Raw genomic sequence first — 27,015 nt, 5'->3', positions numbered from 1 at the left:
GGAACCAGCCCCAGTTTCCTTTGTGGGATCTCCAGGGAGGCTCCGGGGGCAGTGGGGGAAGGCAGGGCTGATGCCAGGCGGGCAGGGAAGGAAGCAGCACTGCAGGGTGAGAGCCCCACTGCAGGGTGAGCCCCACTGCAGGGTGAGCCCCACTGCAGGGTGAGAGCCCCACTGCAGGGTGAGAGCCCCACTGCAGGGTGAGAGCCCCACTGCAGGCTGAGCCCCACTGCAGGGTGAGCCCCACTGCAGGCTGGGCCCCACTGCAGGGTGAGAGCCCCACTGCAGGCTGAGCCCCACTGCAGGCTGGGCCCCACTGCAGGGTGAGAGCCCCACTGCAGGCTGGGCCCCACTGCAGGCTGGGCCCCACTGCAGGGTGAGAGCCCCACTGCAGGGTGAGAGCCCCACTGCAGGGTGAGAGCCCCACTGCAGGCTGGGCCCCACTGCAGGGTGAGCCCCACTGCAGGCTGTGCCCCACTGCAGGGTGATCCCCACTGCAGGCTGTGCCCCACTGAGGGCTGGGCCGTGCTGACCCCAAAGGCTCAGGGCAGCCCCTGCTCCGAGGACACCACGCTGGATTTCCTGGTTTTGGGGGGTGGAGGGGGAGGTTTGGCCTCTCGCCTGCTGGGCAGCGCTGGAGCCACCTGAGGAGATGGAAACACAAAAGAAAGCATGGCTGGTGAGTGGAGGATCCTGCTTCACCAAATGAGAAACCCAAAGGGCCCTGATGGCCATTTCAGGAGCAAAGCCTGGAGCTCAGCCTCAGCTGCACATGACAGGGCCAAGCAAGGACTGACCCCAGGAGACACCAGAAGCTGAAATGTTTCAGCTGCCTGAGCATGCCTAGGACAGACTTTAATTGCTCCTGACCTGCAGCCCAACTTCAGCACTTATCCCTCCTTTTGGTGATCAGTAAAATGGCAACAAACCCATTTCCTTCCAGGCTGCAAAACTCAGGTTCTTTTCTCCTGCTGCCTGGATGAGCTGCCCCAAAAGGATGTAAAACGTGTTCAAAGCAGAATGACAAAACTTTACACCCTAAAATGGAAGCAAGGGCAGCTCTAATTAAACAAGCCACATCCTGCCTGCCTGCAGAGGGGCTTGGAGGGCGTTTCTTGCTCTTGCAGAAAACTGCACTGGGGGGGTTCACGTTGTCTCTGCCTGTTTGAAGGGGCATCCTGTAAATAAATGAAATGGGAAAGGCCAGGATAGGGAGGAGGCTGTGTGGTTCATCACTTCTCAGCCAAAACTCAACATTTCAGGATTGTTTTCACCAAAGGAGGACAGACCCAACTTTACAACAGCAAACAAAACCCTTCAGAAAACCCTTCCCAATCTCCCTGTGCAGCCCTGTGAATCCTTTCCCTCTGGCTGCCAGCCAAGGGGATGCTGCAGGCCAGGACATGGCAGTAATTAGTTTCCTTACAGGACCCAAGGGAAGGAGGCTCTTTTATTAATCCTCTTGATCCAGTGACTCCCACAGCATCCCTGGAGCTGGGATCTCTCTGCTGGGCACAGCAGCACAGTCACTTCCAGCCAAATGAAGGGCAAAGAAGAAAAACTTCCCCTGATCCCATATTTCAAGGCTTTAATCCAGTGTCACAACACTGAATTAAGTGATGAGCTGTTTTCTTGTTAAGTGTGCTCATTCTTAAAATTCTTTTTGGACAAATCCCAGTTTATCTCACTCAGACACCCCCAAATCCTCTCTGTAAACTGGGCTGGGGCAGACATCCCTCCCTTCCAAGTGCAAAAGGTAACTCCTGCCAGGCTTTGGGAAGGCACCATCCCTCTCTCAGTCACAACAGCATCCTTTCTCTGCTTCCCACTGCTAAGGAATTAGTCTGGCACCACCAGCACCTTCACTCCAGGGGCAGGTGAAACGATTCTGACACAATATTTGTGTGTCAGGGATTCCAAACAGCCTGGAGACACCAAGGGTGAGAGAAACATCAGTGCTGCAGCACTGACAGAGGGGCAGTCTGATATTCCTACAAAAAATCACTCCATGGACTTGAGACAAAGGGCAGGATTTAAATACAGGCTTTCAAAAGTCACTGATGGCTTCAACAATCAGATTCTGCTGAGCTGAGGCTTAGGAGGAGACACTCGAGACCTCTGAAAATTGTGATTTTTTTCCCCCACACTTCTTTTTCAGCCCAAATTATTGCAGTATTTTAGGCTGATCATGTTTTTGAAGCTTTTGCTGCTGGTGTGTTTTCCATGTCTCTTCCCACTCCCACACACATTCTTCCTGACCAAGGACAACACAACTCCCACTTGGAAAAAGAAAATACTAAAGGCACTGCACTCCACTGCCTTCTCCTGAAGCAAAAACCCTTTTTTCTTTCTTTTGTGGTTTCAGGGAGTGAAGCAGTGAAATGATGAGACAGGTTTCAAGCAGCACCACCCTAAATCAGCTTGGAAAACTCCTCTGGTGCCTCCTGCTCCAAAGCCTCTCTCCAAGAAGCTGTCAGCCCCCATTTCCTCACCTCCACAGAGTTCCTGGGGGTGCTGCCCTCGTAGGGTTTGCTCTTGGGGGGAGGGGGGGGTGGTGTGCCCAATCCATCAGCCTGCAAGGAGGGAGAGCCTGGAAACAACAACAGCCAGAGAAGAAATTACAAAACAGAAGAAAAAATTAAGAATAAGAAAAAAAAAAAAAAAAAAGGGAACAAACAAGGAAGGTGAGCAAGGAAAGGGAAATGGGGCTGCACAGAGACTTTAGGGAGAAGCATTCAGTCCCCAGTGGTTTCCATCTGGGAGCAGCTCCTGCATGTGCTGGGTCCCAGCTGAGCCCCCCAGCTCCCAGTGTGTGCCCCCAGGAGCTTCCCCTTCCCCCAAGGCTCTGAGCTGCCCCAGAGAGCAGCAAACTGCTCCCATCAGCACATCTGGGGTGTTCCTGGGCTGCCCCTCAGAGCTCACTTTGATTCTAACTCCAGCTGATGGAGGAGATAAAACCCAAACCTCAGAAGGATTCCAGCAATTAAAGCCTTGCTGAGGAGAAGAGAGAGGTTATACTTTCCTTTCACAGATCTTTCTTCACAGAGCTCCTGAATTTGTTTCTGGTTGTCTCCCCAACTCATCCCCTGCCCTGGTAAGGATTTTTTTGTTTTCATCCTCTCATGACAATCTCATGCTGGTTTAGATCATTATCTGCACTGGATTTCTGACACAGAGACAGCCAGGTCCTGCCCAGGAACTTCTGGTTCCTTTCAAAAACCAGCAGCAGACTGAGAAATGCAGCAGCCAAGGAGTTCTAGGGGTGGAACTGCCCAGGGATTTTTATTTTTACCTTAAGCCACCTTTAATGTGCTGCAGAGTTAACTACAGAGCTTCCTGAATATACAAGAAAGGGATTTTTTTTCCCCCCTCCTTTTCCAGTACCAGATTGTTGTACTGTTTTACATTCAGCATGCTTTTGAAACCTTTGAAATTACTCATTTTATTCATTCTTGAAGATAAGTTCCACCTGAAGGAGGTGGAACATTTACAGCTGCATGTCCAAGCTGCAGAGCAAGCTCTCCCAGGACTCTGGCACTGATGGGAGTTCCTGTTCATTAATGAACAGACCCCTCAGGGCTTGCACTGATGATTTAGCACAGAGCTGATCACAAACACCCTGGGATCCCTGCAGGGCCCTCCTGGGGATCCACTGGAGAGCTCCTGCAGACCTGACTGGTGATTTACAGCCTCTGCACTGACTGCCTCAGGCTTTAAAAACCTGCCCAAAATTCAGAGTCATGGGACAGGTGGGGTTGGAAGGACCCTAAATCCACCCAGTGCCACCCTGCCAGGGCAGGGACAGCTCCCACTGCCCCAGGGGCTCCAGCCTGGCCTGGGCACTTCAGGGATCCAGGGGCAGCCTCAGCTGCTCTGGGAATTCCATCCCAGCCCCTCCCCACCCTGCCAGGGAGGAATTTCCCCCCAAAATCCCATCCAACCCTGCCCTCTGGCAGTTTAAAACTGTTCCCCTGTCCCATCACTCCACACCCCTGTGCAAAGTCCCTCCTCATCCTTCTTGTCCAGGTCAATACAGGAGAAAACAAGACAGGAACTGAGAAACCCAGGAACTGTTCCCTGCAATTCCTGTTTTGCACTGCTTCAACAAGTGATGTGCAAGCCACAGATCTGCTCTTTGATACCACAGCCAGTTTCTGTTCTCTGACAAAAACGATAACTAACTCCTGTTTTCCTGGGAAACTGAGGCAGGGGCACCTGGAATGCACTGGGGAGAGCTGGGGCTCCAGAGGCAGCAGCTGGGGCTCAGTTCCCACTGCTTGTGCTCCAAACCCCTGTCTGTGAAATGGAACAACAACACTGACCTCCAGGGACAATTTTCATGTATTTCCATGGAGTAAATCTTGATTTTCGAGACATCCAAGAGCTGGGCTGTGACTCAGAGCAGCTCCTCCCTTCCTCCCTCCCTCCCTCCCTCCCTCCCCAGCTGCTCCCCCAACCCCCCCAGAGCCATTCCCAGCCCATCCCACCCCAGCACTTACTCTGGGTCCGGGGGGTTTTGGGGGTGATGGGGGGCGGGCTGGGGGCGGGCGGCTGCAGCGAGGGGCCCTGCAGGAGGCTCAGCCTGGTGTCCCCCAGCTGCAGACTCTTGGGCCTCGGGGCCCTCCCTGCTGGGCCCTGTGGGAACAGAGCAGAGACACGGGTCAGCATGGCCAGGGATGCAGGGCTGTGACTGACAGACACACAGACACACAGACAGACAGACACGGGTCAGCATGGCCAGGGATGCAGGGCTGTGACTGACAGACAGACACACAGACAGGTCAGCATGGCCAGGGATGCAGGGCTGTGACTGACAGACAGACAGACACACAGACAGACACGGGTCAGCATGGCCAGGGATCCAGAACTGCCACTGACAGACACACAGACACGGGTCAGCACGGCCAGGGATGCAGGGCTGTGACTGACAGACAGACAGACAGACAGACAGACAGACAGACAGACACGGGTCAGCATGGCCAGGGATGCAGGGCTGTGACTGACAGACACACAGACACACAGACACACAGACACGGGTCAGCACGGCCAGGGATGCAGGGCTGTGACTGACAGACAGACAGACACACAGACACGGGTCAGCACGGCCAGGGATGCAGGGCTGTGACTGACAGACAGACACACAGACACGGGTCAGCATGGCCAGGGATGCAGGGCTGTGACTGACAGACACACAGACACACAGACAGACACGGGTCAGCACGGCCAGGGATGCAGGGCTGTGACTGACAGACAGACACACAGACACGGGTCAGCATGGCCAGGGATGCAGGGCTGTGACTGACAGACACACAGACAGGTCAGCACAGCCAGGGATCCAGAACTGTGACTGACAGACACACAGACAGGTGAGCATAGCCAGGGAATCCAGAACTGCCACTGACAGACACACAGACAGGTGAGCACAGCCAGGGAATCCAGAGCTGTGACTGACAGACACACAGACAGGTGAGCACAGCCAGGGATCCAGAACTGTCACTGACAGACACACAGACAGGTGAGCACAGCCAGGGATCCAGAACTGTCACTGACAGACACACAGACAGGTGAGCATAGCCAGGGAATCCAGAACTGTCACTGACAGACACACAGACAGGTGAGCATAGCCAGGGAATCCAGAACTGTCACTGACAGACACACAGACAGGTGAGCACAGCCAGGTGACCCAGAGCTGTGACAGGGACACAAACACCTGGCACAGACAGGTGAGCACAGCCAGGTGCGAGCTCAGCTCACAGAGAGGTCACAGCTCACAGAGAGGTGAGCACAATGCAGAACTGTCACTGTCACCTGGCATGGAGAGGTGAGCACAGCCAGGGAATCCAGAAGTGTGACAGGGACACAACACCTGGCACAGAGAGGTGAGCACAGCCAGGGAATCCAGAACTGTCACTGACAGACACACAGAGAGGTGAGCACAGCCAGGTGACCCAGAGCTGTCACTGACAGACACACAGACAGGTGAGCACAGCCAGGTGACCCAGAGCTGTGACAGGGACACAGACACCTGGCACAGAGAGGTGAGCACAGCCAGGGAATCCATAAGTGTGACAGGGACACAAATAGACACACAGACAGGTGAGCACAGCCAGGTGACCCAGAGCTGTCCCAGGGACACAACACCTGGCACAGGAGTAAAGCCCTGCCCTGCCCTGGCTGTGTCACAGGCACCCTCTGTGCTCCCAGGACACAGCCCAGCTTCCCCTGGACTTCCTGAGCAGCACTAAACTGCTTTTAATGGTATTATTAATGTACTAATTAAGTGTATTAATCAATTAAGGTGGGAAGATGTCACACTGAAAAACTGCTGCAGTTCTGTGAATAAACTTTGGAGGGGAGTGAGGGGGAACTCTTTCCAAGAAATAAAGAAAAATAAAATTCTGGGTGCAGGTCAGGGCTGCTGGTATCCTGCAGCTCCTGAGGGCTGTGAAATGAGTCTGGTTTAGGCTTTACAGAGCAAATCCTCTGCATTTGGGAATTTGCATCCAGCTCCTTCCAGTGTCACACCCTTTGTGCTCTTCACTCGAACCCCGAGGCCGCCTCAGGGTGGCCCCCAAAGTGCAGTGCATCACACTGGGGTCCCTTCCCAGAGCAGGCTGTCACCCCAACACATCATTACCCTCTTTGGCAGAGGCCAGCTCTCCATCCCTGAGCAGTGCAGGATTTCTCTCTGCACAGAAGGGACCACACACACATAAAGGCCAGGCAGTCTTTGCTTCCCTCAGCCTTTTCAGCTCACAGACAGCTTAGTCCAGAGCTCCAGAAAATCCCTGTCCAGCTCCTGTCCTCACCATGGAGCACAGCAGCCACAAAAGCAGCTTTCCCTGGGCTTTGCAGCATCCTGAAGCAGGACTGGAACCCTGGATGGCTCCTTCCCTTCAGAGATATTGGGGATTTCATCCAACAGCAATTCCAGAGGCACAGGGCCAGGCCTCCTGCAGCTCCAACATCCACAACCCCAATTTTCCTGGGCTGGAAATGCTGTCAGTACCAAAGACAGCATCCTGGCACCACAGATCCCTTCTTAGAAACACTCTGCAGCCTCCAAGTGCTGGCAGCATCCCTCAGAGCTGATGGGAATTCCTGAAAATGGATCAGCATCACCTGCCCCTGCCAGGTTCAGCTGGGACTTGGGAGAGGAAAGGGAAACACAGGAATTTGTTTTCTTGTTACTGTGAAAAATGAGCCTGTGTTAAATCAGATTAGCACCAACTTCAGTGAGATGAGGAGCACTGAAATACCCAGGTGCCCGATTCTCTCAGCTTCAGAGTGTAACACAGTTTTTACATCTATCAGGACAATATTTCAAGGTGTAGCACAGTTTTTACATCTATCAGGACAATATTTCAAGGTGTAACACAGTTTTTATGTCCATCAGGACAGTATTTCAAGGTGCAGCACAGTTTTTATGTCCACCAGGACAATATTTCAAGGTGCAGCACAGTTTTTATGTCCATCAGGACAATATTTCAAGGTGTAACACAGTTTTTATGCCCACCAGGACAGTATTTCAAGGTGCAGCACAGTTTTTATGTCCACCAGGACAATACCTCATTCTCTGGGGATTCACATTCTGCTTTACTCCTCAAGCAAAGACCACCCTGCCCTCACAGGGGCTGCAGCAGAGCACAGCCAGGCAGATCCAGCTGTCCAGAGGTGGTGACTGAACCCCCAGATCACCTTCTCCCAACTCCCTGATCCACCCCAGGGCTCTGCACCCCACAGGACACTGGATTTGTGCAGTGCTGCTGCCTGAGCAGGGGCTCCTGGCTCCAACCCAAGCAGGGCTGAGAGCACCCAGGGCTCAGCTCTGCTCAGCTCCTCCTGCTCCCAGTCTGCACCTCCAGCCAAGCTGCACTTGGGCCTGGGACAGGAATTTTCCAAATTAAAAGAAGAGAATGACTCAGATGACTGAGCCTTGCTGGTATTTGAGCCCCTCCCAGTGTTTCATGAGGCTCCCCCTGAGCAGCAAGGCTGAGAGCAATGGAAACACTCAGCTCCTGCTGGGGCTTTTATTACTGCTGTCATTATTGGGTTTTTACCATTTTGGAAGTCAGTTCTGTTTCTGGCTCCTTCTCCACAATAACCTGAGACTTGCTAATGCTCCACTCCTTCCTCTTGAGTTTGCTAATCCTGTTGTCACCATCTTCTTTCACAGGCAGCTCCTCAGCTCTGGAAGATGTGGATATTCTCCTCTCCAGCAGAGGCTCCAGGGTAGATCTGTGGCCCAAAAGAGTGAGAAAACCATGAAACACGAGTCCCTCAGACATGGCAAGGGCTGTCTGTTAAAAAGCTGTGATCTCTCACTTTGTGTAAGGGATTTCTGTGAAAAAGTGAGGCAGGACCATGGATTTTTCAGTGGGATTTGTGCTGTTACCCCTGGAATTCTGAGTATGATGTGGTTTTTGTCCAAGGTAAAGTGTGATCTGCTTGCAGAGGGAGCCAGAGCTGCAGCTCCTGCTCAGCCATGACTCTCACTGACCTGGACCAAACCACCTGAACTCTGCTCATCCCAGCTGTAAAGCCAATGTACAGACAAGTGACATCAGGGGATGTCCCCAGGTGTGGCAGCTCCTTTCCACACCATGGATGCAGCTGCAAACAGGGTGAAACAAGTGCTGTGTGCCTTCTTCCCCTCTTGGCTGAGCAAAATAAACCCCTTGGTGGTGCCTCACACCCCTGTTTTCCTGGGAAACTGAGGCAGGAGGCACCTGGAATGCCCTGGGGATAGCTGGGGCTCCAGAGGCAGCAGCTGGGGCTCAGTTCCCACTGCTGGTGCTCCAAACCCCCGTCTGTAAAATGGAACACTGACCTCCAGGAACAATTTTAAATGTATTTCCACGGAGAAAATCTTGATTTTCAGAGCACCTGATTGTGGATGTGACAGTTTAGTCAAAGAAAGAAGCCAAATAAACCTTCCCAGGAATTGTTCTGGGGAGTTTTGAGAAGGCTCGGAGAAAGAATTTAACCAATCTTGCAGCTGGTGTTTTGAACAGTTGTTTTCTCAGATGTTACCAAAGAGTGTTTTCTTAATTAGCCAGTGGTCTTGGGGTGTTGATTAAATGACTAATCAGGTGCACCTGATTGTACCAGAAGGGTGTATAAATCATGTGCTGATGCAAGAAAAGCCTCTGGTCTTAGTAAAGGACCCTGAGACTTGGAAAATGGCGGGACCTTACAAACTGGTTACATGGGGACGTGGATATGCCTGTGTGCCCACCCCCTCTGGTTTAAAGTGGGTTCCTTCCAAATGGGTAAGGCCCTGTGTTCCCAAAGTCTCAGAGAAATCTACAGAAGTGTCCCAGGTCGCTGATGCTGCCTGGAGAAGGAAACGCCGTGTGCGTTCTCTGGAGGAAATTCCATTTAAGCCTCCTATCTGGAATAATTTGTAATATGTGTTTGTCTTAAGTTCCCTTTTACCAGTTTAGGTCCCTCTGTTTGTGTGCAGTCTCAGGACGCCATGAGGCCGAGCCTGCTCCTCGTCCTGCTTGCGATCATTTCTCCAGCGATCTCCTGGATAGTCCCTCAGCCCAAAGCAAACGTATGGACCACCTTGGCCAGAGCCCTTGGACAAGATCACATTTGTCTCTCCACAGCAACAGCCTCTGACCCCCTGTCAACTTGCCTGGTGGGAGTTCCCTTTAAATCCTCAGAGTTCCCAAACGAAATGTGGGATGCTTTAAATGAAGTGAACCTACTCACACCTTCTCCTGGCCGCTATCCTGCTGACAATCCTTTACTGGTTTGGCAGGAGTGGGCGAGAAAGTTACCAGTGCCAAAAAGGGAGCCACAAGAGTTCCATCTCCTAGGCTCCATGAATGCAAACAACCTTTTGCATTCACTTTAAATTCAATTCCCAGTTACTGTATCATGAAGCTAAAACACCTATCCGGACCCTAGCAACCCACACTACACGGACAAAAACTGGTGCAAAAATTCAGTCCTAGTAATGCACTCCTCAGGTGCACCTCCCTTGAGGTGTGTTTTTAATGTGTGGAGACAGAGCATGGGCAGGTCTCCTTCCTCGTCTGCTTGGAGGTCCATGTACCTTTGGCAAGCGGAGCCTGTTAACCCCAAATCGAACAAACCTAATACATTGGCAAATAAAAAACAACACACATACATTGGCTATCCAAAAAAGAGACCTAAGGCAATTAGACCCTGACTGTAATTCGGAAAGTGTTCACTGGTCCAGGCTTAAGGCCACCTCAATTACAGTCCTTCTGCCGTGGATCTCAGCAGCTAAAAGCATGGGGGAATTAACCCAATGTTGGGTTGCAAAACAGGCAAATCTCACTTCTACTGCCCTGAGTGACCTCTTATCAGATGAGGAAATTACCAGGCAAGCCACCATTCAGAACAGGGCAGCCATAGACTATCTGCTCCTTCTGCACAACCATCGCTGTGAAGAATTTGAAGGTCTCTGCTGCCTCAACCTGTCATCAAAGGCAGAGAAAGTCTGTGCCATGATCGACAAGATGAAAACCATGGTGAATGACATCGAGAGAGAAACTGACGACTGGCTGAGTGGACTGTTCAGAGGCTGGGGACTCTTGGGCTGGTTGGGATCTATTCTGAAAACTGTGGTTTTAGTTCTGTTTATATTAATTATTGTTGTTGTAGTTGTTAGCATTGTTTTTGGACAAATCAAACGCATGGTTCTCAAGTTGATTTCAAGCTCATCTCCCCCTCCTGAAGCTTACCATTTGGAAGCCCTTAGTGCTCCTGTGGATGGCATAGAAGCCTCAGTAGAAAACACTGACCCTCCTGTAGAGGAGGAACCAATTTACCAACCATGGTTTGGCAAGCACTCTGCACCACAAACCCAGTCCTCTTCTTTTTAAACAAAACTAGGGGGAGATGTTGTAGTGTGATGCAATTTCCTGTTTTAGACTTCCCAATCCTTTCCCAGGTAGCAATAGCTTCTCTGTTCTCCTCCCCTTGCCTCTTCCTAAGTGATGTCCATCAAGCTTAATATTCCAGCCAGGGCGTGTGAGATTGGCAGAAGTTCCAAAGATGCCTCTCAGCCCTGGGCCATTGGCCTGTCCCAGTGTCATTGTCCCCTGAGACTCGCCCTCTCCCACCTGGTTGCTAACTCACCTATCCTCGCCCTTCCCCCTCCCCCGGGCTTAAAAGGACCTGGGACCATGGACCTGGGCTTAAAAGGACCTGGAACCATGGACCTGGGCTTAAAAGGACCTGGGACCATGGACCTGGGCTTAAAAGGACCTGGGACCATGGACCTGGGCTTAAAAGGACCTGGGACCACGGACCTGGGCTTAAAAGGACCTGGGACCGTGGACCTGGGCTTAAAAGGACCTGGGACCATGGACCTGGGCTTGAAAGGACCTGGGACCATGCGGCCGGGATTCCACAGTGGCTGTTACCGAGATTCAGAGATCTGAGACCCTGGAATAAAGCTCTGGATTAAACCCTGCGGTAGAATCCTCTCCTTTCTTCTTCACCTAGCCTAAGGATTTTCACCAGAGGTAAACCTGAGTTCTTACCAGCCTGGACTTGTTCTCAGTGTCCAGCTGCAACATCCAGCCAGCCAGAGGGATCTCTGTGCTGAAACACCACAGCTGCTGCCTCTGGCCGAGCAGCGAGGGCGGGACGAGCCCAGACACGTTCCATGCGGTAATATTGGGATATTATTCCAACAGGGCACTGCATGGCTTATGGTGCACAAACTGTAACTTTCAGTGGAACCAGTGGAATATAATCAAGGCTGAGAAGCATCTTTTGAACTTCTGCCAATCACACGACGACCCTTGCTGGGATGTTAAGCTTGATGGACATCACTTAGGAAGAGGTAGGGGGAGGGGAACTGAGGAGCTATTGCTACCTGGGAAAGGATTGGGAAGTCTAAAACAGGAAATTGCAACACACTACAACATATAAAGGAATGGGTTCCTGATAAACCCAGATTAACCTGCTGGAGAGAGTCAGAGTTTGTGTGTGCCTCACTCCTGCTCCTGACTCAACAGTGACACCTGATCCTGTGTAAGGCACCTCCCCCTGCTGCCAGTCACTGCCACCACTGCCACCACTGCCATCACTGTCAGTCACTGCCAGTCACTGTCAGTCACTGCCATCACTGCCAATCACTGCCAGTCACTGCCACCACTGCCAGTCACTGCCACCACTGCCATCACTGCCAGTCACTGCCACCACTGCCAGTCACTGCCACCACTGCCATCACTGCCAGTCACTGCCACCACTGCCAGGCACTGCAATCACAGCCATCACTGCCAATCACTGCCAGCCACTGCCAGGCACTGCCATCACTGCCAGGCACTGTCAGTCACTGCCATCACTGCCAGGCACTGCCAGTCACTGCCAGGCACTGCCAGTCACTGCCATCACTGTCAGTCACTGTCAGTCACTGCCATCACTGTCAGTCACTGCCAGGCACTGTCAGTCACTACCAGGCACTGTCAGTCACTGCAATCACTGCCATCACTGCCATCACTGCAGTCCCTGCAGTCCCTGCCGGTCCCTGCCATGACTGACCCGTCGGAGCCCGGCCTGGAGGAAGCGCTGTCGGACGAGTTGGACGAGGTGGAGGCCACGGAGGAGGCCACGGAGGTGACCGAGAGCCTCCTGAGGGTGGAGGACATGATGTAGGGCAGCACCACGGAGCCCGAGCGGCTCGGCTTCCTGTCGGTCAGCGCCGGGGGCTGCAGGGAGCGAGGGAGGGAACACCGTGAGCACAGAGCAGATCTGCAGCCAGGCTGGGCCCAGGGCCTCAACCCGGGCACACAAGGGTTAACAGCACCAAGGGCCCTGCACTTGGGCCACAACCCCCAGCTTGGGGACAGAGCTGCTGCACACAAAAGGACCTGGGGGGACTGATGGACACAGCTGGACATGAGCCCAGGTGGGGCCAAAAAGGCCAAAGGCACCTGGGTGGGATCAGGAGCAGAGGGGGCAGCAGGGCCAGGGCAGGGACTGTCCCCTGGGGAGGGACTGTCCCCTGGGCAGGGACTGTCACCAGGGCAGGGACTGTCCCCTGGGCAACTGGGGAGGCCACATCTCAAGTGCTGTGTCCAGGTCTGGGCCCTCCAGTTCAGGAAGGACATAGAGGGGCTGGGGGGAGTCCAGGGAAAGGAACAGAGCTGGGAAGGGGCTGGAGCCCCAGGAGGGGCTGAGGGAGCTGGGAAGGGGCTGGAGAATCCCTGAGGAGCTGGGAAGGGGCTGGAGAATCCCTGAGGGAGCTGGGAAGGGGCTGGAGAATCCCTGAGGGAGCTGGGAAGGAGCTGAAGAATTCCTGGGGGAGCTGGGAAGGGCTGGAGAATCCCTGAGGGAGCTGGGCAGGGGCTGGAGCCCCAGGAGGGGCTGAGGGAGCTGGGCAGGGGCTCAGCCTGGAGCAGAGGAGGCTCAGGGGGCCCTTGTGGCTCTGCACAGCTCCTGGCAGGAGGGCACAGCCGGGGGGTCGGGCTGTGCTCAGGGAACAGGGACAGGAGCAGAGGGAACGGCCCCAGGCTGGGCCAGGGCAGCTCAGGGTGGGCACAGCAGGAATTTCCCCATGGAAAGGGGGCTCAGGGCCTGGCACTGCCCAGGGAGGGTTGGAGTGCCCATCCCTGGAGGTGGCACTCAGAGCACTGGGCACAGCTGGGACTCCATGGTCTCAAAGCTCCTTCCCAACCCCGATGATTCTGGGATTCCGTGACACCACCTCACACCCACCCACGGGTGGAAAAGGGGGAGTTGGGTTCCTCTGGGGCCAAACATGGCAAAACCAGGTTCCCTCACCAGAGTTATGACCCCGTACTGCTTCTCCACCCTCCTCCTGAGCTCCCTGAAGCAGGCTGTGAGCCTCTCGTGCAGCGGCTTCAGCTGCTCCGTCAGCTTCTCGCCGTGGATCCGGATCCCCTCTGCCAGGAGAGGCATCTGAGGGAGAGAGGAGGGTGGGAGGAAGGAGCAGAATGAGCTGCAGGAGCACAAACCAGCCCTCCTGCTCCCCTGAGTGTGAGTTCAACAGCTCAGATAAAATTAAAGGATTTAAATCAACGTGTTTTGTGTTTTCAGAGGGAAAAATAAACAGGGACACAGCAAGGGAGCTGAGCTGCTGCCTCAGAGCTGCTGCCAGTCAGGGAACTTCAGTGTTGCAGCTCCAGGTGTTGAACAAACATCAACATTTTCCCCAGGCCAGGCTGGATGGGATTTGGAGCAGCCTGGGATGGTGGAAGGTGTCCCTGCCCACCTGGATGGGCTTTAAGGTCCCTGCCCACCCAAACCATTCCAGGATTCCCTCCTCCCCACTCCCCCAGTGCCTCCAGCTCTCCCAGTTCCACACCTGTATAGCAATTTGTTGCTTGAGCAGCTCAATTTTGTCTTGATCTTCAGGATGCTCTTGGAGATATTTCTCTGTGAAGAAGGCCTGGAAGCACAGAGGGAAGGTGACACAGGTGACACAGACACTGCTTCCTCAGGCAGCTCTGAGGGGAAGGTCCTTTAAGAGCAATTCCCTGCCATTATTCCTCATATTAAACCCAAATTGTGCTGGCACCAAGCTGAGGGACAAAGAACCAGGGCTGCTGGGAAAAGGGAACAAAGCCCACTTTTTTATTTTAAAAAATGATGTTTTTTCTAGTGAGACACATGGAAAAACAGTTACTGCATCAGGAAGGTTTTGCTCAGTCCTGATCCCCTTCTCAACCAGCACTGATTTGAATAACTGAGGTTCCATCACTTCTACTTCTCACTTCAATGTGAGTGACGGACCCAAAACCTCAAGTTCTGACTTCAAAAAGCCTCTTTATTTTCCAGCAGTCAGTGCCCCACAGCACACAAGCACAGCTGCCCCAAGGAGAGCAAAGCAGCTCCTGCTGCAATTTCCTTCTTTCAGCCCCTAAATCCCTCGTTTTCACCTGGGGCTGGTTACAAAGATTCAGTGGAAATAAAGACCATGCTGGGATTTGGGCTCCCAGCTTCCTTCAACAAAGCACCTTCAGTCTCCACTTCTCCTGGGTTTACCTTTAATCAGCACAAGCTGGTCTTGGTTTGAAGTTGAACAAACACAAATCCACTTCCCTGGACTGAAAACTTAAATTTGTGCCAATTCCCAAGATGTATCCCATTAAAATGGATCCCAATTCCTGCTCAGAATATTTTTTTTCCTAGATAAATCCCCTAATAAGTTTTTCATTTGTTTCTCTGAGCTATTTCAGCCTCTGAGTATATTTTTTTTTACTTCTGTAAGACTGGACTGTGGTACAAGTTTATTGGGCTGGGGGTTTGATCCTGACAGGATGGAGGTGAGCCTGGGAAAGGGCTGCTGGGTTGGTCCCAGAGGATTTTCCTTGAAAGTGCTTAATTATTGCAAGAGGAAAGATGTTTTAAAACCCCAACTTTGGGTTTTGGCTACAATGAAACAATTAAAAGGCAGATTTTAGCCGCCCACAAAAACCAAAAGTTCTGCACTGATCTGCAGCTGAAATAGGAAAATATGAACCAGAAATGAGTATTTCCAGATGTGGCTGCAGAGGTTTTGTGTTTTCTAGCTTTAACTGCTTTCCCACTTTTGTAATTCTAAACTTGATGTCAACCTTAATTCATAAAATGGGAGGATTCAGGGCCAAACTCAGCCCTGGCAAAGCACCCAAACTCCTCTGGAATCAGCAGAGTCAGAGCCCAGATCAATCAGCCCCTCTCCCAATTAACGTGTGCACCTCGTTTGATGGGGCTGGGACACAGCTGAGGAGAATTAAATGTGTTCTACCACATTCCACCCCCTTTGTGGAAACAAGCAGTGCATTCTGTGCTGCCCATTTCATCATGAGGTGGAGGGAATCAACAGCTTAAGTTAAACATCACAAAAAAGAACAACCTACACTGCTCAAGTGAACTCAGCTGAGTAAACCTGCACAGGAAATGCTGCTTTTTTCCTGAATCATTTGCTCTGTTGCAAGATTCCAAAGACACAGAGGCTGCTGGCAAGAGAAAGCCTCTTCAGCCTGCTCATTCCCTATTAATCCAGGGCAGAAAGGGCAGGTTTGGGCTTTTCTCTGCTACCTGGGCTGCCCTAGCACCTCTGTGCCCCACAAGGCAGGAGCAGGTTCTCATCCCAGTGCAGAGGAGCTGGACCCTGCCCTGAGGGCACTGAAGCTGAGCACTTCCACCCTGCAGTCAGGGCAAAGCTCTGCTCTTCGTGCTCCTCTCCTCCTGCCTGAGCTCTGCACACACAGAGCCCCACACAGGGGGCTGGGACAGCTGCAGATGGAACTGGACCTGCCAGGTCCTGCCAGGTCCTTGCACACTGCAGGGGTCCAGGAGCAGCTCCCAGAGCCTGCAGAGCTTGGGCTGGAAGGGACTTCCAGGATCAGGGCTCTGTCCAGCCTGGCCTGGGCACTGCCAGGGATCCAGGGACAGCCACAGCTGCTCTGGGAATTCCCTCCCAGGGAACAATTCCTGCCCAACATCCCATCCATCCCTGCCCTCTGGCAGTGGGAGCCATTCCCTGGGTCCTGTTCCTCCATCCTTTGTCCCCAGTCCCTCTCCAGGCAACTCTGGAATGATTTGTGTTGGAAGGGACCTTAAAAGTCACCCAGTGCCCCCCTGCCATGGCAGGGACACCTCCCACTGTCCAGCCTGGCCTGGGCACTGCCAGGGATCCAGGGGCAGCCCCAGCTCCCTGGGAATTCCATCCCAGGGAACAATTCCTGCCCAACATCCCATCCATCCCTGTCCTGTGGCAGTGGGAGCCATTCCCTGGGTCCTGTCCCTCCATCCTTGTCCCCAGTCCCTCTCCAGCTTTCTGGAAGGGGCTCTGAGCTCTCTCTGGAGCTTTCCCAGCCCCAGGTGTGCCAGCCCTGCAGAGGGGCTCCATGGCTGTGCCAGGACCTTCTCATAGTTGGTGTAGCCCCCCATGACGGCGGGGTCCACGATGCCGCTGAGCAGCATGGACAGGGGATGCACGGGCAGGCTCCGGTCCCAGCCCTGCTGCTGCACCACGTTGGTGATCCTCTCATTGGTCAGCTCCATGGTTTCTATGGCATTCTCCAGGGGGCTGATCTCCTCCTGAGGCACACAAGAAACAGAAGGAACTTTCTTTAGAGTCACAGAATAGACCTTTCAAACCTTCATGCAAGTTTTAGGGAGAAATTCCTCCCTGTGAGGGTGGGGAGGGGCTGGGATGGAATTCCCAGGGATGGAATTCCCAGGGAGCTGAGGCTGTCCCTGGAACCCTGGCAGTGCCCAAGGCCAGGCTGGAGCACCCTGGGACAGGGGGAGGTGTGGGACCCATAGTGGGACCAGATGGGCTTTGGGGTCTCCTCCAACCCAAAGCATTCCAGGATTCCATGGGCAGGTTTGGATGGGATTTTGGGAAGGAATATTGGGAGAGGGGCTGGGATGGACTTCCCAGGGAGCTGGGGCTGCCCCTGGATCCCTGGCAGTGCCCAAGGCCAGGCTGGACAGTGGGAGGTGTCCCTGCCATGGCAGGGGTGGCACTGGGTGACTTTTAAGGTCCCTTCCAACACAAATCATTCCAGAATTGCCTGGAGAGGGACTGGGGACAAGGATGGAGGGACAGGACCCAGGGAATGGCTCCCACTGCCAGAGGGCAGGGATGGGTGGGATGTTGGGCAGGAATTGTTCCCTGGGATGGAATTCCCAGGGAGCTGTGGCTGCCCCTGGATCCCTGGCAGTGCCCAAGGCCAGGCTGGAGCAGCCGGGGACAGTGGGAGGTGTCCCTGACGATGGCAGAGGGTGACACTGGATAATTTTAAGTAAATCCTAACCCCAACCATTCTGGGATCTCATAGCTCTGTGATTCCTTCCTCTCCACGGAGTAAGAAATGAAATAATTTGATTTTAGCTGTGCCACATCCCCCAGTAACAGGACTGGCACTCCCAAGGGTTCAGGGCTTCATTCCATGAGGGACTGGGGAGGAGGAGATGCAGCCCCATGGAGAACTCACCGTTGTGACCTGTTTGACCTCAAACCACTTGAGGATGCCTGGAAAGGAGTAAGCTGTTGTGTAGGTTGTCCTCTCTATCCACATGTTCTGGCAGAGAAGGAAAAAAAGATACCTGAGGTGTAAGGAAAATATTGGCCTTGCAACTGAACCTCTCCTGTGTGGAGTGAGGATTCCAGAAGGATCTGGCAGAGCTCCACAGCCGTTCCCACCTCCCCTCACTGGGCTCTGCTCAGCCTGGGCTCTCACAGCTCCACATGTAGGGATTCTGAAGGATGCTGAATGCTCCCACTCCAGCTGGGGAGCCCCTTGACATCACCCCCAGCCTCAGGGGGAGGCTGCAATGCCCTTTGTGTCTCCTGCTTTTTCACTCCCAACCTCTGGGGCCACAGGGAGAGGGACAAGGTGACAGTTTGGTTAAAATGCCACCAAGAAACCAAACAAAAGGCAAAGGACTCACAGCAAACTCGTTGTCTGGATCTTTCTCTCCTTTCCTGACAGGTCTGGAGTGAGTGAACTGCTGCACTTCGTTGGCTCTGTAGTAGCTGGGAAGAAGCAGAGTAAAAAGGTGATTTCCTCACCTCCCATCCTCCTCACTCAAATGTTCAAGTGTTTCCTCACAGTTTGTGGGGAGGAATTTACACAATTCACACAAAATACCAAGGCACAGTACCTTGTGCCCAAGTTAGTGGAGAAAACACACACAAAATGTTGAGGGAAAAGAAAAATTAATTACTTTAAGATCTGCTCAGGAACAGGTTTATCTTTGTAATTAGGTGGCAGGTTCATCACAGGCTTCACAATGAAGCACTGCACATCTGAGCAGCTCTGGTTAAGGATGAAAAACTAGGAACCCTTTTGGGAAAACAGGAGAGGGAAAGACCCTTCCTGTTTCCATTGTCAGACTTTTCCACAAGTCCCTATGCTCTCATTAAGTATTTTTCTTCAAACCTGACTAATCCATCACAAATCACAGGCATTATGCTGCATCTTGCAGGCTCCTTGTAAATTAAAAATCCAAAAGGAAAAGGACTTTACAAATAATAATCCCAGAATGGTTTGGGTTGGAAAGGACCTTGAGACTTGTGCAGTGCCACCTCTGCCATGGACAGGGACACCTTCCACTACCCCAGGGTGCTCCAGCCTGGCCTTGGACACTTCCAGGTGCTGAAATTCCCTGAAAATGCTTGGGAGTCCTTGGCACCACTGATTTCTCCTCTGGGAGACAAGAAAAGGGGCAGCAAGGCTCTGCAGAGGTTCTGTGGCTGCATCTGGCTCTTCTCCCACCCCACAGTTATTTATCAGAGGCTGCTGCTCCTTCCCTCCCACATTTCAGATTCATGATGCCAACTGAACAAAGGAATTGCTTCACACTCAGCTTTTGTACCTGTGAATAATGACAGACATTAAAAAGATCTCAGTAATTGTATCCCCAACACAACAGCTTATCATGTTCCTCCAACATTCTGCTCTGAGGCTTTACAGGAGCAAAAAGCTGGCTGGAAAAGCAAGGCTTTTCCATTAGGAGATGGCTTCTGGGAATCCTCTGCTGTCTGAAGTGGCAGTGTATAGGAATGTGCTCCTTGTTGACAGAGTGACAAAATCATCTTTTGTTCCTTTAAAAAGGAAATAAGCCGAAAAGTTTCTCTTCTCAAACAGCCAAAAAGTCACTTCATAGGACTTGGGGGACTTCACCTCAAACTTAAGGAGAGCTAATTGGAAAAGAGCTAAAAAATCCCAAATAAGCAATTTGCTAGAAAAAGAAGAGAACAAAGAAACCAATCACTTTGTGAGGTGTTTACCAGGGGCAAGGACCTTTTGCACCTGGCTCAGTTTTTCTCTGTAAAGAGTTTTGTTATTTTGCCTTTTATTAAAACCTTTTTGTTTCCAACACTGCCACAGAAGCCACCCTGCTATTTTATGCCTTCTGAGTTAGCTGAGCTATCTTGGGTGTGAAACAGATCTCCAAGAGCTGATGAGACCTGGCTGGAGGAGACCCCTATTTCAGCAGCGTTTCAGTGGGGGGTTAAGGCAGCTCCACACATCCCTTAATTCATTGAGGCAGCTCTGAAGGGCATTTGGAGAGGCAGAGCAAAGTCACCCTGCCTGTGTGAGGAGCCAGCTGGCCAGCAGCCAGAGCCAGCCTAGCTGAGGCTCTGAGCCCAGCTGATGAGCTGTGGGTCCCTGCAGAGCTCCTTAGGCTGGGCTGGTGCCCTGCTGAGCCCTGCTCAGCTCCCTGAGCCCAGCCCATGAGCTGTGGGTCCCTGCAGAGCTCCTTAGGCCAGGCTGGTGCCCTGCTGAGCCCTGCTCAGCTCCCTGGGCTCAGCTGCTGGCACTGGGCTGCTCTGGGCTGCAGGGAACCCTGAGGCTCAGCACAGCTCACCTGGTGGCCCCAGCACATCCCTACCAAAAGAGGAACGAGGTGTTTTGTCATAAAAGAACAAAAACAGCCTAAAGAAATGAAAAAGAGCCTGAGGCAAAGGAGGTTAAAGGAGCCTGAAAGCAAAACCAACCCCAGGAGCAGCAAGGTCTGCCTAACACAACAGAGATCTGGGCACTCCCCATGTCAGGAGGTGTTTGTGGGAGTGCAAGGAGATCCTGTCCCACATCCAAGCCCTGCAGCTGCTCCCTTCAGCCCAGGGCTGTGCCAGAGCCCCGGAACCCAACACCCCCAAACCCTGGGGATGGGTCAGATCTGCCTCCAAACTCTGCAGCTCGGCTTCATCCCGAGCCAGGAACATCAGAACAAACACAAACAGATGCAGAGGAAGCAGCTGAAACAAAGCAGCAACAGAAGAGGCATTTTTGATACCAAGTTTGATCTTGAATGGATTTTAATTTCCTCTGTGGATTCAGTGCTTGGCAGGAGGATTGCACAGGAAGCATCTGCTATCACTGCCTGGGCTGGGCCTTTGTGCACAGGGTTTGAGGGCCAAAATGGACCTTCAGATTCCCCAGCCTGGCCTGCTGAGCACAGGCTGGAAGCCCAGCACTGGTTTTCCTGGCATGGATCCTCCAAGAGCCACTGACTGAAGTCACTGGCAGCAATCTGGAGCATCTCCACTGGCTCACACCCCCAGTTCAGAGGATCTTAAGCCTGGTGGGGAGCTTGGGACACAGCCTGGAGTCCCACCAGCAAGGGGGGAAATAAGAATTAAAAATAGTAAGGGCTCTGCACCCAACAACTTTTAGTAACATAATCACTTCACACTTCTTACAAAGGGGAAAAACACACAAACCCCAGCACTTCATAAATGCTAATGGACTGCAAGGAAGAAGGGAGCAGCCTTCACTTCTCACAGCCTGCATTTCCCACCTTTCACCCAGAAATACCCAACTGGGTCCCACCACGGCCAGAGCAGTCAGCAGCCCCTGAGTGAGAACACAGAACCCCTCCCTGCAGTCTGCTCCTCACCCTGACAGCAACTTGTTCAACTCTGGCAGCCTTTAAATCCACCCTCACAGCTCTTACAGCCCCATTCCATGCCCAGTGCCTGCCCCCACATCCCCCAGGAGCAGAAACCCCTCAGCCCATCCCTGCTGTTCACCAGCTGTGCTCCTGGAGGGAACATCGAGCTCTGGGGTGTGCCAGCACGCCCCAAACCCAAAAGATACACTGTTTGGGGGAAGCCTTGATCTCCTCTGCTGGAGGGGCTGTGCTGGTCATCTTCTCAGCACTGGGGAACTGGGTCAGCAGCTTCAGGTTAAAATCCTCCCTGCGCTCGTACTCCTTGCCTCGGTAGATGAAAATCTTGTTCTGTGGGCAGGAGAAGGAAAAGGGAATTAAAATTCAACAAAGCAGAGGGACAGAGCTTCCCAACACCCCTCCAGAGCTGGTTTATGGGAAAGGTGGATCCCAGCTGGACAGAAGAGGTGAGAGAAGGAACATGGGCTGAAAGGAGGGCACAGCAACTCCTGGTGACAAACCTCAGATTTGGCTAAAAAATCCATTGCTGCACGGAGAATCATCAGAGAGGGCTGGAAAGGAGCTTCTAAAGGCACCTGCACTGAGCAGGGACACCCTCACACAGGTGCTGCTGTCCACACAAACACATCCCAGAGCCACAGGGCTGCTCACACCTCCCAGCACTCCCAGGTACAGCAGAGGAATCTCAGCCAGGAGCTGATTTTTGTAACAGAATAAAAGTACCAGGAAATTCTTAACTACAGTGACCTGCCTGCTGCCTGCCAGCCTGGTGGGAGTTCCCTGGGCACAGGTGGGAGTTTCACCTCAGCCCCACTCCTGGCCACCACCACCCACGATGTCCCCCTGGCAGGTCTGTCCCACACCCAACACCAGACCATGGCCAACCATTTTCCACCTGGCAGGGGTTTCAGGAAGGGATGGATTCCTGGAGCTGAAAGCCCTCCATGCCATCTCCTCACACAGCTCCAATTTAACATTCTTCTCTTTTTTTGAGCTTGGCTTCCACTCAAGACCACAGCTTCAAACAGCTCCAGTCTGAGAAGGTAAAATGGCCCTGAATTTGAAGTAACAGGAATATTTTCAGCCTGGATCTGAGTCATTCCTGTCCTCCACACAGATCCAGCAGTGCTCAGCAGCTGGAATAAGAAGCACCTTTGCACTTGAATTCTTCTGTGTGGGACAAACTCTCCCTGACCACTGAAATCATCCCTGTCCTGAAAATGTGGTTGATTGAGGCTGAAAAGCAGTGGGATAAATTCTTCACAGGTTGAACATTTCCTAACAGCAACAGCCACATTTCAGAGGGAGCACAAGCACAAAAGGTAAATTCTGCTTAAATCCATAGAAGAACTTATCAATCATTGTAACACCCAGACTCCACCTGAGCTGGTAACACACAAAATTTCATCTCTGATTTGACTCTTTCTGGACACTGAAATGCTCTGAAACACTCCTGGGACTTGGATCTGTCAGTGCCACCGAAAGGAAAGGGAGTTTGGCACTGAATTTTCTTGGAAGCTCTGCAGAAGTTGTGACTTTCAGGGTCTCCAGCACTGCAGAAGTTGAGTGGGGAAGGATCCTTACCCTGAGGAAAGAGGGAAAACCCTGTCCATAGTATCCAACAGCAAAGTACTCGGGCTGAGGTCTCATGGCCTTCATGATGTTCTCATAAAAAGTAGCTCTTTTTTTCTGGAAAAGAAAACAACACCACACTTTCACTTTGGAGTGCTCCAGGACTCATTCCCAGGGACAGTCCCTGATCTCTGCCCTCAGAACACACTTCACAACTGCTTTTTGATGCAGTCTCTCATCCTTATCCATTTACTTGATTAAATATTTGCTTTGTCTGGGCCATAACCAACTTCATTTCCTGCTCTGCAGACATGAGAACAATGCCATGGCTTTAGGATTCCAGAAGGAGATTTGAAATCTTTCACTGTGGGAAAACAAATGAAATACAAATATATTCTGAAAGGGAGCAGACACAAATGGTGACAAATGTCAGAGAACTGGCAGAAATAAAACTGGGCAGATGATTCTGCTGTGAAAGAACATAGAGACCATCTGGTTCCATCCTTAACCACTGAAAAGCAGAATTCAGAGCCAAGAGGATTCTCCAGCTCTGTGTTCATGCCCAGCACTTTTACCACAGAAATAACAAGGTGATGAGATTTATGGAGCCTGAAAATACACCCTGGTTGTTCCTTCATTTGGTTAAGATCAAGAATTCCACACATCTGCACATGGTATTATCATGCTAATTAGGAGGTGAAAAGACACTATGAAAATATTTATTCTGCTCTAACCTTTACAAAGCCGTGGGGTTAAGTTGGTTTGTTTGTCTTTTACATACATTTATTTTAGGCTTATCCTGCTTGAAGAGCATTAACTGAAGCAGTCAGCAGCCTGCTGGATATGGAGGGGAAAAGCCTCACCAGGAGATTGCCAAGTCCCTCGTAGTCAAAGACCTTGTTCTCATACATGTCAGCCAGCTCCTTGCTCAGCTGAATGGCCTTTTCCCACATCTGCAGCGAGGGTGAGGGCAGGCAGGAGGGGGAAGAAGAGCACAAGCAACATGAAAGACTCAGTTAAAAGCCTTCATTAGCACAGACAGGTAAACAAAAATGCAGCTGATTTTAATTCAGGCACTACTTTCATGCTCTGCCAGGTTTCCCTTAGACTCTGCTGTGCATTTTTTTTTTTGCAGAGATTATTACAGTCATACAGATCTTGTGATTTGGAGATCTGAGAGTGATTTACAAAGCCAGGTCTCCACTGAGATCCTGACAGGACCAACTGAGGCACTGGGAGGAGGAAGGACAGGTCTGAATAGCAGAGAGAGAAGCCCAGGGGGTCTCCTCCTCCAGCAGCACTTGGACAGGGGTTCCTTGGGTTTATCTGATCATGGGATCATGGAATTTGGGTGGAAAGGGACCTGAAAGCCCAGTGCCACCCCTGCCATGGCAGGGACACCTCCCACTGTCCCAGGGTGCTCCAGCCTGGCCTTGGGCACTGCCAGGGATCCAGGGGCAGCCACAGCTCCCTGGGAATTCCCTCCCAGGGAGTAATTCTTTCCCAAGACCCCATTTAAATTTCCCTTATTTCAGCTCAAAGCCATTCAGCCCTGGCTGAGCCCTCTGTCCAAGGTGCAGCTCCCAGGGTCAGTGCCAGCCAGGGAAGCCTCTGTCCCTGCAAGCCCAAAACCTGACAGGAGCCCTCCCAGGGGAAGGAAGGAAGGAAGGAAGGAAGGAAAGCACCTGCCCTGCTCCCATCTACCCAGACCCTTCAACAGCTTCACCCTCCAGACACTCTTTGGCCAGCACAGAAATAGGATTTAAATGTCCCCAGACAAGCAGGTGCCTTGCTGATGGCAGGGCTGGGCTCCCTGTCAAAACCCCAGCCTGGTGTGGAACCACATCTGCTTTTCCCCTTGTAGCCAAGCCCAGCCTGCCCCAACCACTGAGCCAAGAATTTACCAGTAAGGAAATCCTAAATCCACCCCAAAGTGAATCTGCCAAGGCAGGGTTTGCTGCAGGACCACGGTGAGCACTCACCTTGCCCCTGTCAAAGAAGGAGATGATCTCCTGGTAGAGTTTCTCCTTGAGCTCCTGCTGGGAGTACACACAGTAGGAGTCCCTCTGCAGCAGGTGAGGCACACAGGGCTTCTCTGACCACTGGGACAGGCACAAGGCAAAGGTGAAACAACTGGAACGCTTCCAGAAAAATCCTTACAGGGTGACTCAAACCAAATCCCTCATGGAGGCACAGGAAGTTTGGCAGGGACATAAACCTGAGACATTCTCTCCCAGCTCACTCCAGCAGGAGGATGCAACAAACTGATGCTAATAATTCTTTTCCTTTTATCATTATTATTTGATTATATCTTTTATATAATATACAATCATTATATATAATATATGATTATTTATATATCATTTTATATATATATATAATTTCATATATATCATAGTTATAACTATTTTATTGTGGAATCTCCAAGATTGTGAAGCCCCTCAATGACCACTGGTACCTACATGACTCAAAGTCCCATTAAAAGCAGAAAAAAAGTGCTTTGGTTATTCTGAGCTGTGTGTGCCTCACTAAACCCCAAGGCCTGGGATACCTGGAGCAGCTCAGCGTGCAGCAGCAGGGTGTAGGCAGCCTCTGTGAAGTTCTCACAGTCTGTGTGCAGGTCCCTGAGCTTGTACAGATACCTGGGCAAAGCAAAGGAAATCCTTGCTGTGGAGGAGTCCTGCATGCAGGGAACACAGCCTTGTTCAGGCTCAGGGACTCAGCCTACCTGATGTAAATGTCCTCTCGCTTCTTCTCCTTGTAGAAATTCTGCCAACAAGAGAAAAGTCAAACCCTGGCAATGCAGAGCACCCCAGATTTGCAGAATCATCTCCAGACAGGTACCCTGAGCAGCAGCTTTAGGCATTTCAGGGATATTTGCTGTCATTTTGGCTGTTCAGCCCTGGGACCATCCCTTCATACCAGAGGGACACCAGCACCTCCAAAAAGGGACAAATCAGAGAAATCCCTTGTCTAAAGTGATACAGGCTCTTTGCAGGGGAACAGGGATCCCAGCCATCAGCCAGGCACCATCTCTGCCCAAGTCCCAGGGTTCCAGATTGGGAGGATCAGCCAAGGATTCTGGACTCTCCACCTTTCTGTGATTACAGCTCCAGAGCCTGACTTGAGCACACCATGAACCAAAAACGGAATGAGGATTTCATTAAAATCCTCCTCTAGATTAAAAAGAATTCCAAGGGGCTCTAGAAAAGCCCAGGGGAGGTGCCCAAAGCCCATGAGAGGTGTCCCCTGCCTGGGGGAGGTGTCCCCAGCCCAGGTGATGAGTCCCCAGCCCAGGGAGGTGTCCCAGGGACATGTCCCCAGCCCAGGTGATGAGTCCCCAGCCCAGGGAGGTGTCCCAGGGACATGTCCCCAGCTCAGGTGATGAGTCCCCAGCCCAGGGAGGTGTCCCAGGGCCATGTCCCAGCCCAGGAGGTGTCCCAGGGCCATGTCCCCAGCCCAGGGAGGTGTCCCAGGGCCATGTCCCCAGCCCAGGAGGTGTCCCAGGGCCATGTCCCCAGCCCAGAAGGTGTCCCAGGGCCATGTCCCCAGCCCAGGGAGGTGTCCCAGGGCCATGTCCCCAGCCCAGGAGGTGTCCCAGGGCCATGTCCCCAGCCCAGAAGGTGTCCCAGGGCCATGTCCCCAGCCCAGGGAGGTGTCCCAGGGCCATGTCCCCAGCCCAGGTGATGAGTCCCCAGCCCAGGAGGGGTCCCAGGGACATGTCCCAGCCCAGGGGGGTGTCCCAGGGCCATGTCCCAGCCCAGGAGGTGTCCCAGGGCCATGTCCCCAGCCCAGGAGGTGTCCCAGGGCCATGTCCCCAGCCCAGGGAGGTGTCCCAGGGCCATGTCCCAGCCCAGGGAGGTGTCCCAGGGCCATGTCCCCAGCCCAGGTGATGAGTCCCCAGCCCAGGAGGTGTCCCAGGGCCATGTCCCAGTCCAGGTGATGAGTCCCCAGCCCAGGGAGGTGTCCCAGGGCCATGTCCCAGCCCAGGAGGTGTCCCAGGGCCATGTCCCCAGCCCAGGGAGGTGTCCCAGGGCCATGTCCCCAGCCCAGGTGATGAGTCCCCAGCCCAGGAGGTGT

The 27,015-nt window shown here is 52.6% G+C and overlaps 1 protein-coding gene across 1 annotated transcript in view; it reads right to left on the bottom strand.

The window, feature by feature from the left end:
• Positions 1–458: 458 nt before the first annotated feature.
• Positions 459–27,015, bottom strand: part of DOCK5 (dedicator of cytokinesis 5) — an 82,319-nt gene continuing 55,762 nt past the window's right edge. Inside the window, exons 36-52 of the mRNA XM_084221872.1 lie at positions 25,664–25,704; positions 25,487–25,577; positions 24,918–25,037; positions 23,799–23,888; positions 22,948–23,052; positions 21,552–21,693; positions 18,673–18,754; positions 18,397–18,481; positions 17,940–18,026; positions 16,861–17,037; positions 14,315–14,398; positions 13,771–13,908; positions 12,529–12,695; positions 8,058–8,235; positions 4,497–4,632; positions 2,490–2,587; positions 459–641 (exon numbers count right to left, since the gene is read on the bottom strand). Coding sequence (XP_084077998.1) covers positions 540–641; positions 2,490–2,587; positions 4,497–4,632; positions 8,058–8,235; positions 12,529–12,695; positions 13,771–13,908; positions 14,315–14,398; positions 16,861–17,037; positions 17,940–18,026; positions 18,397–18,481; positions 18,673–18,754; positions 21,552–21,693; positions 22,948–23,052; positions 23,799–23,888; positions 24,918–25,037; positions 25,487–25,577; positions 25,664–25,704 — 1,923 coding nt within the window. The 3' untranslated portion in view covers positions 459–539. The remainder of the gene's footprint in view (positions 642–2,489; positions 2,588–4,496; positions 4,633–8,057; positions 8,236–12,528; positions 12,696–13,770; positions 13,909–14,314; positions 14,399–16,860; positions 17,038–17,939; positions 18,027–18,396; positions 18,482–18,672; positions 18,755–21,551; positions 21,694–22,947; positions 23,053–23,798; positions 23,889–24,917; positions 25,038–25,486; positions 25,578–25,663; positions 25,705–27,015) is intronic.

This window comes from Fringilla coelebs (genome assembly GCF_963513975.1).
Source record: "Fringilla coelebs genome assembly, chromosome: 26".
Classification (NCBI taxonomy): domain Eukaryota; kingdom Metazoa; phylum Chordata; class Aves; order Passeriformes; family Fringillidae; genus Fringilla; species Fringilla coelebs.
The sequence above is the reverse complement of the archived record's forward strand: the minus strand, read 5'-3'. Positions and strand labels throughout refer to the sequence as shown.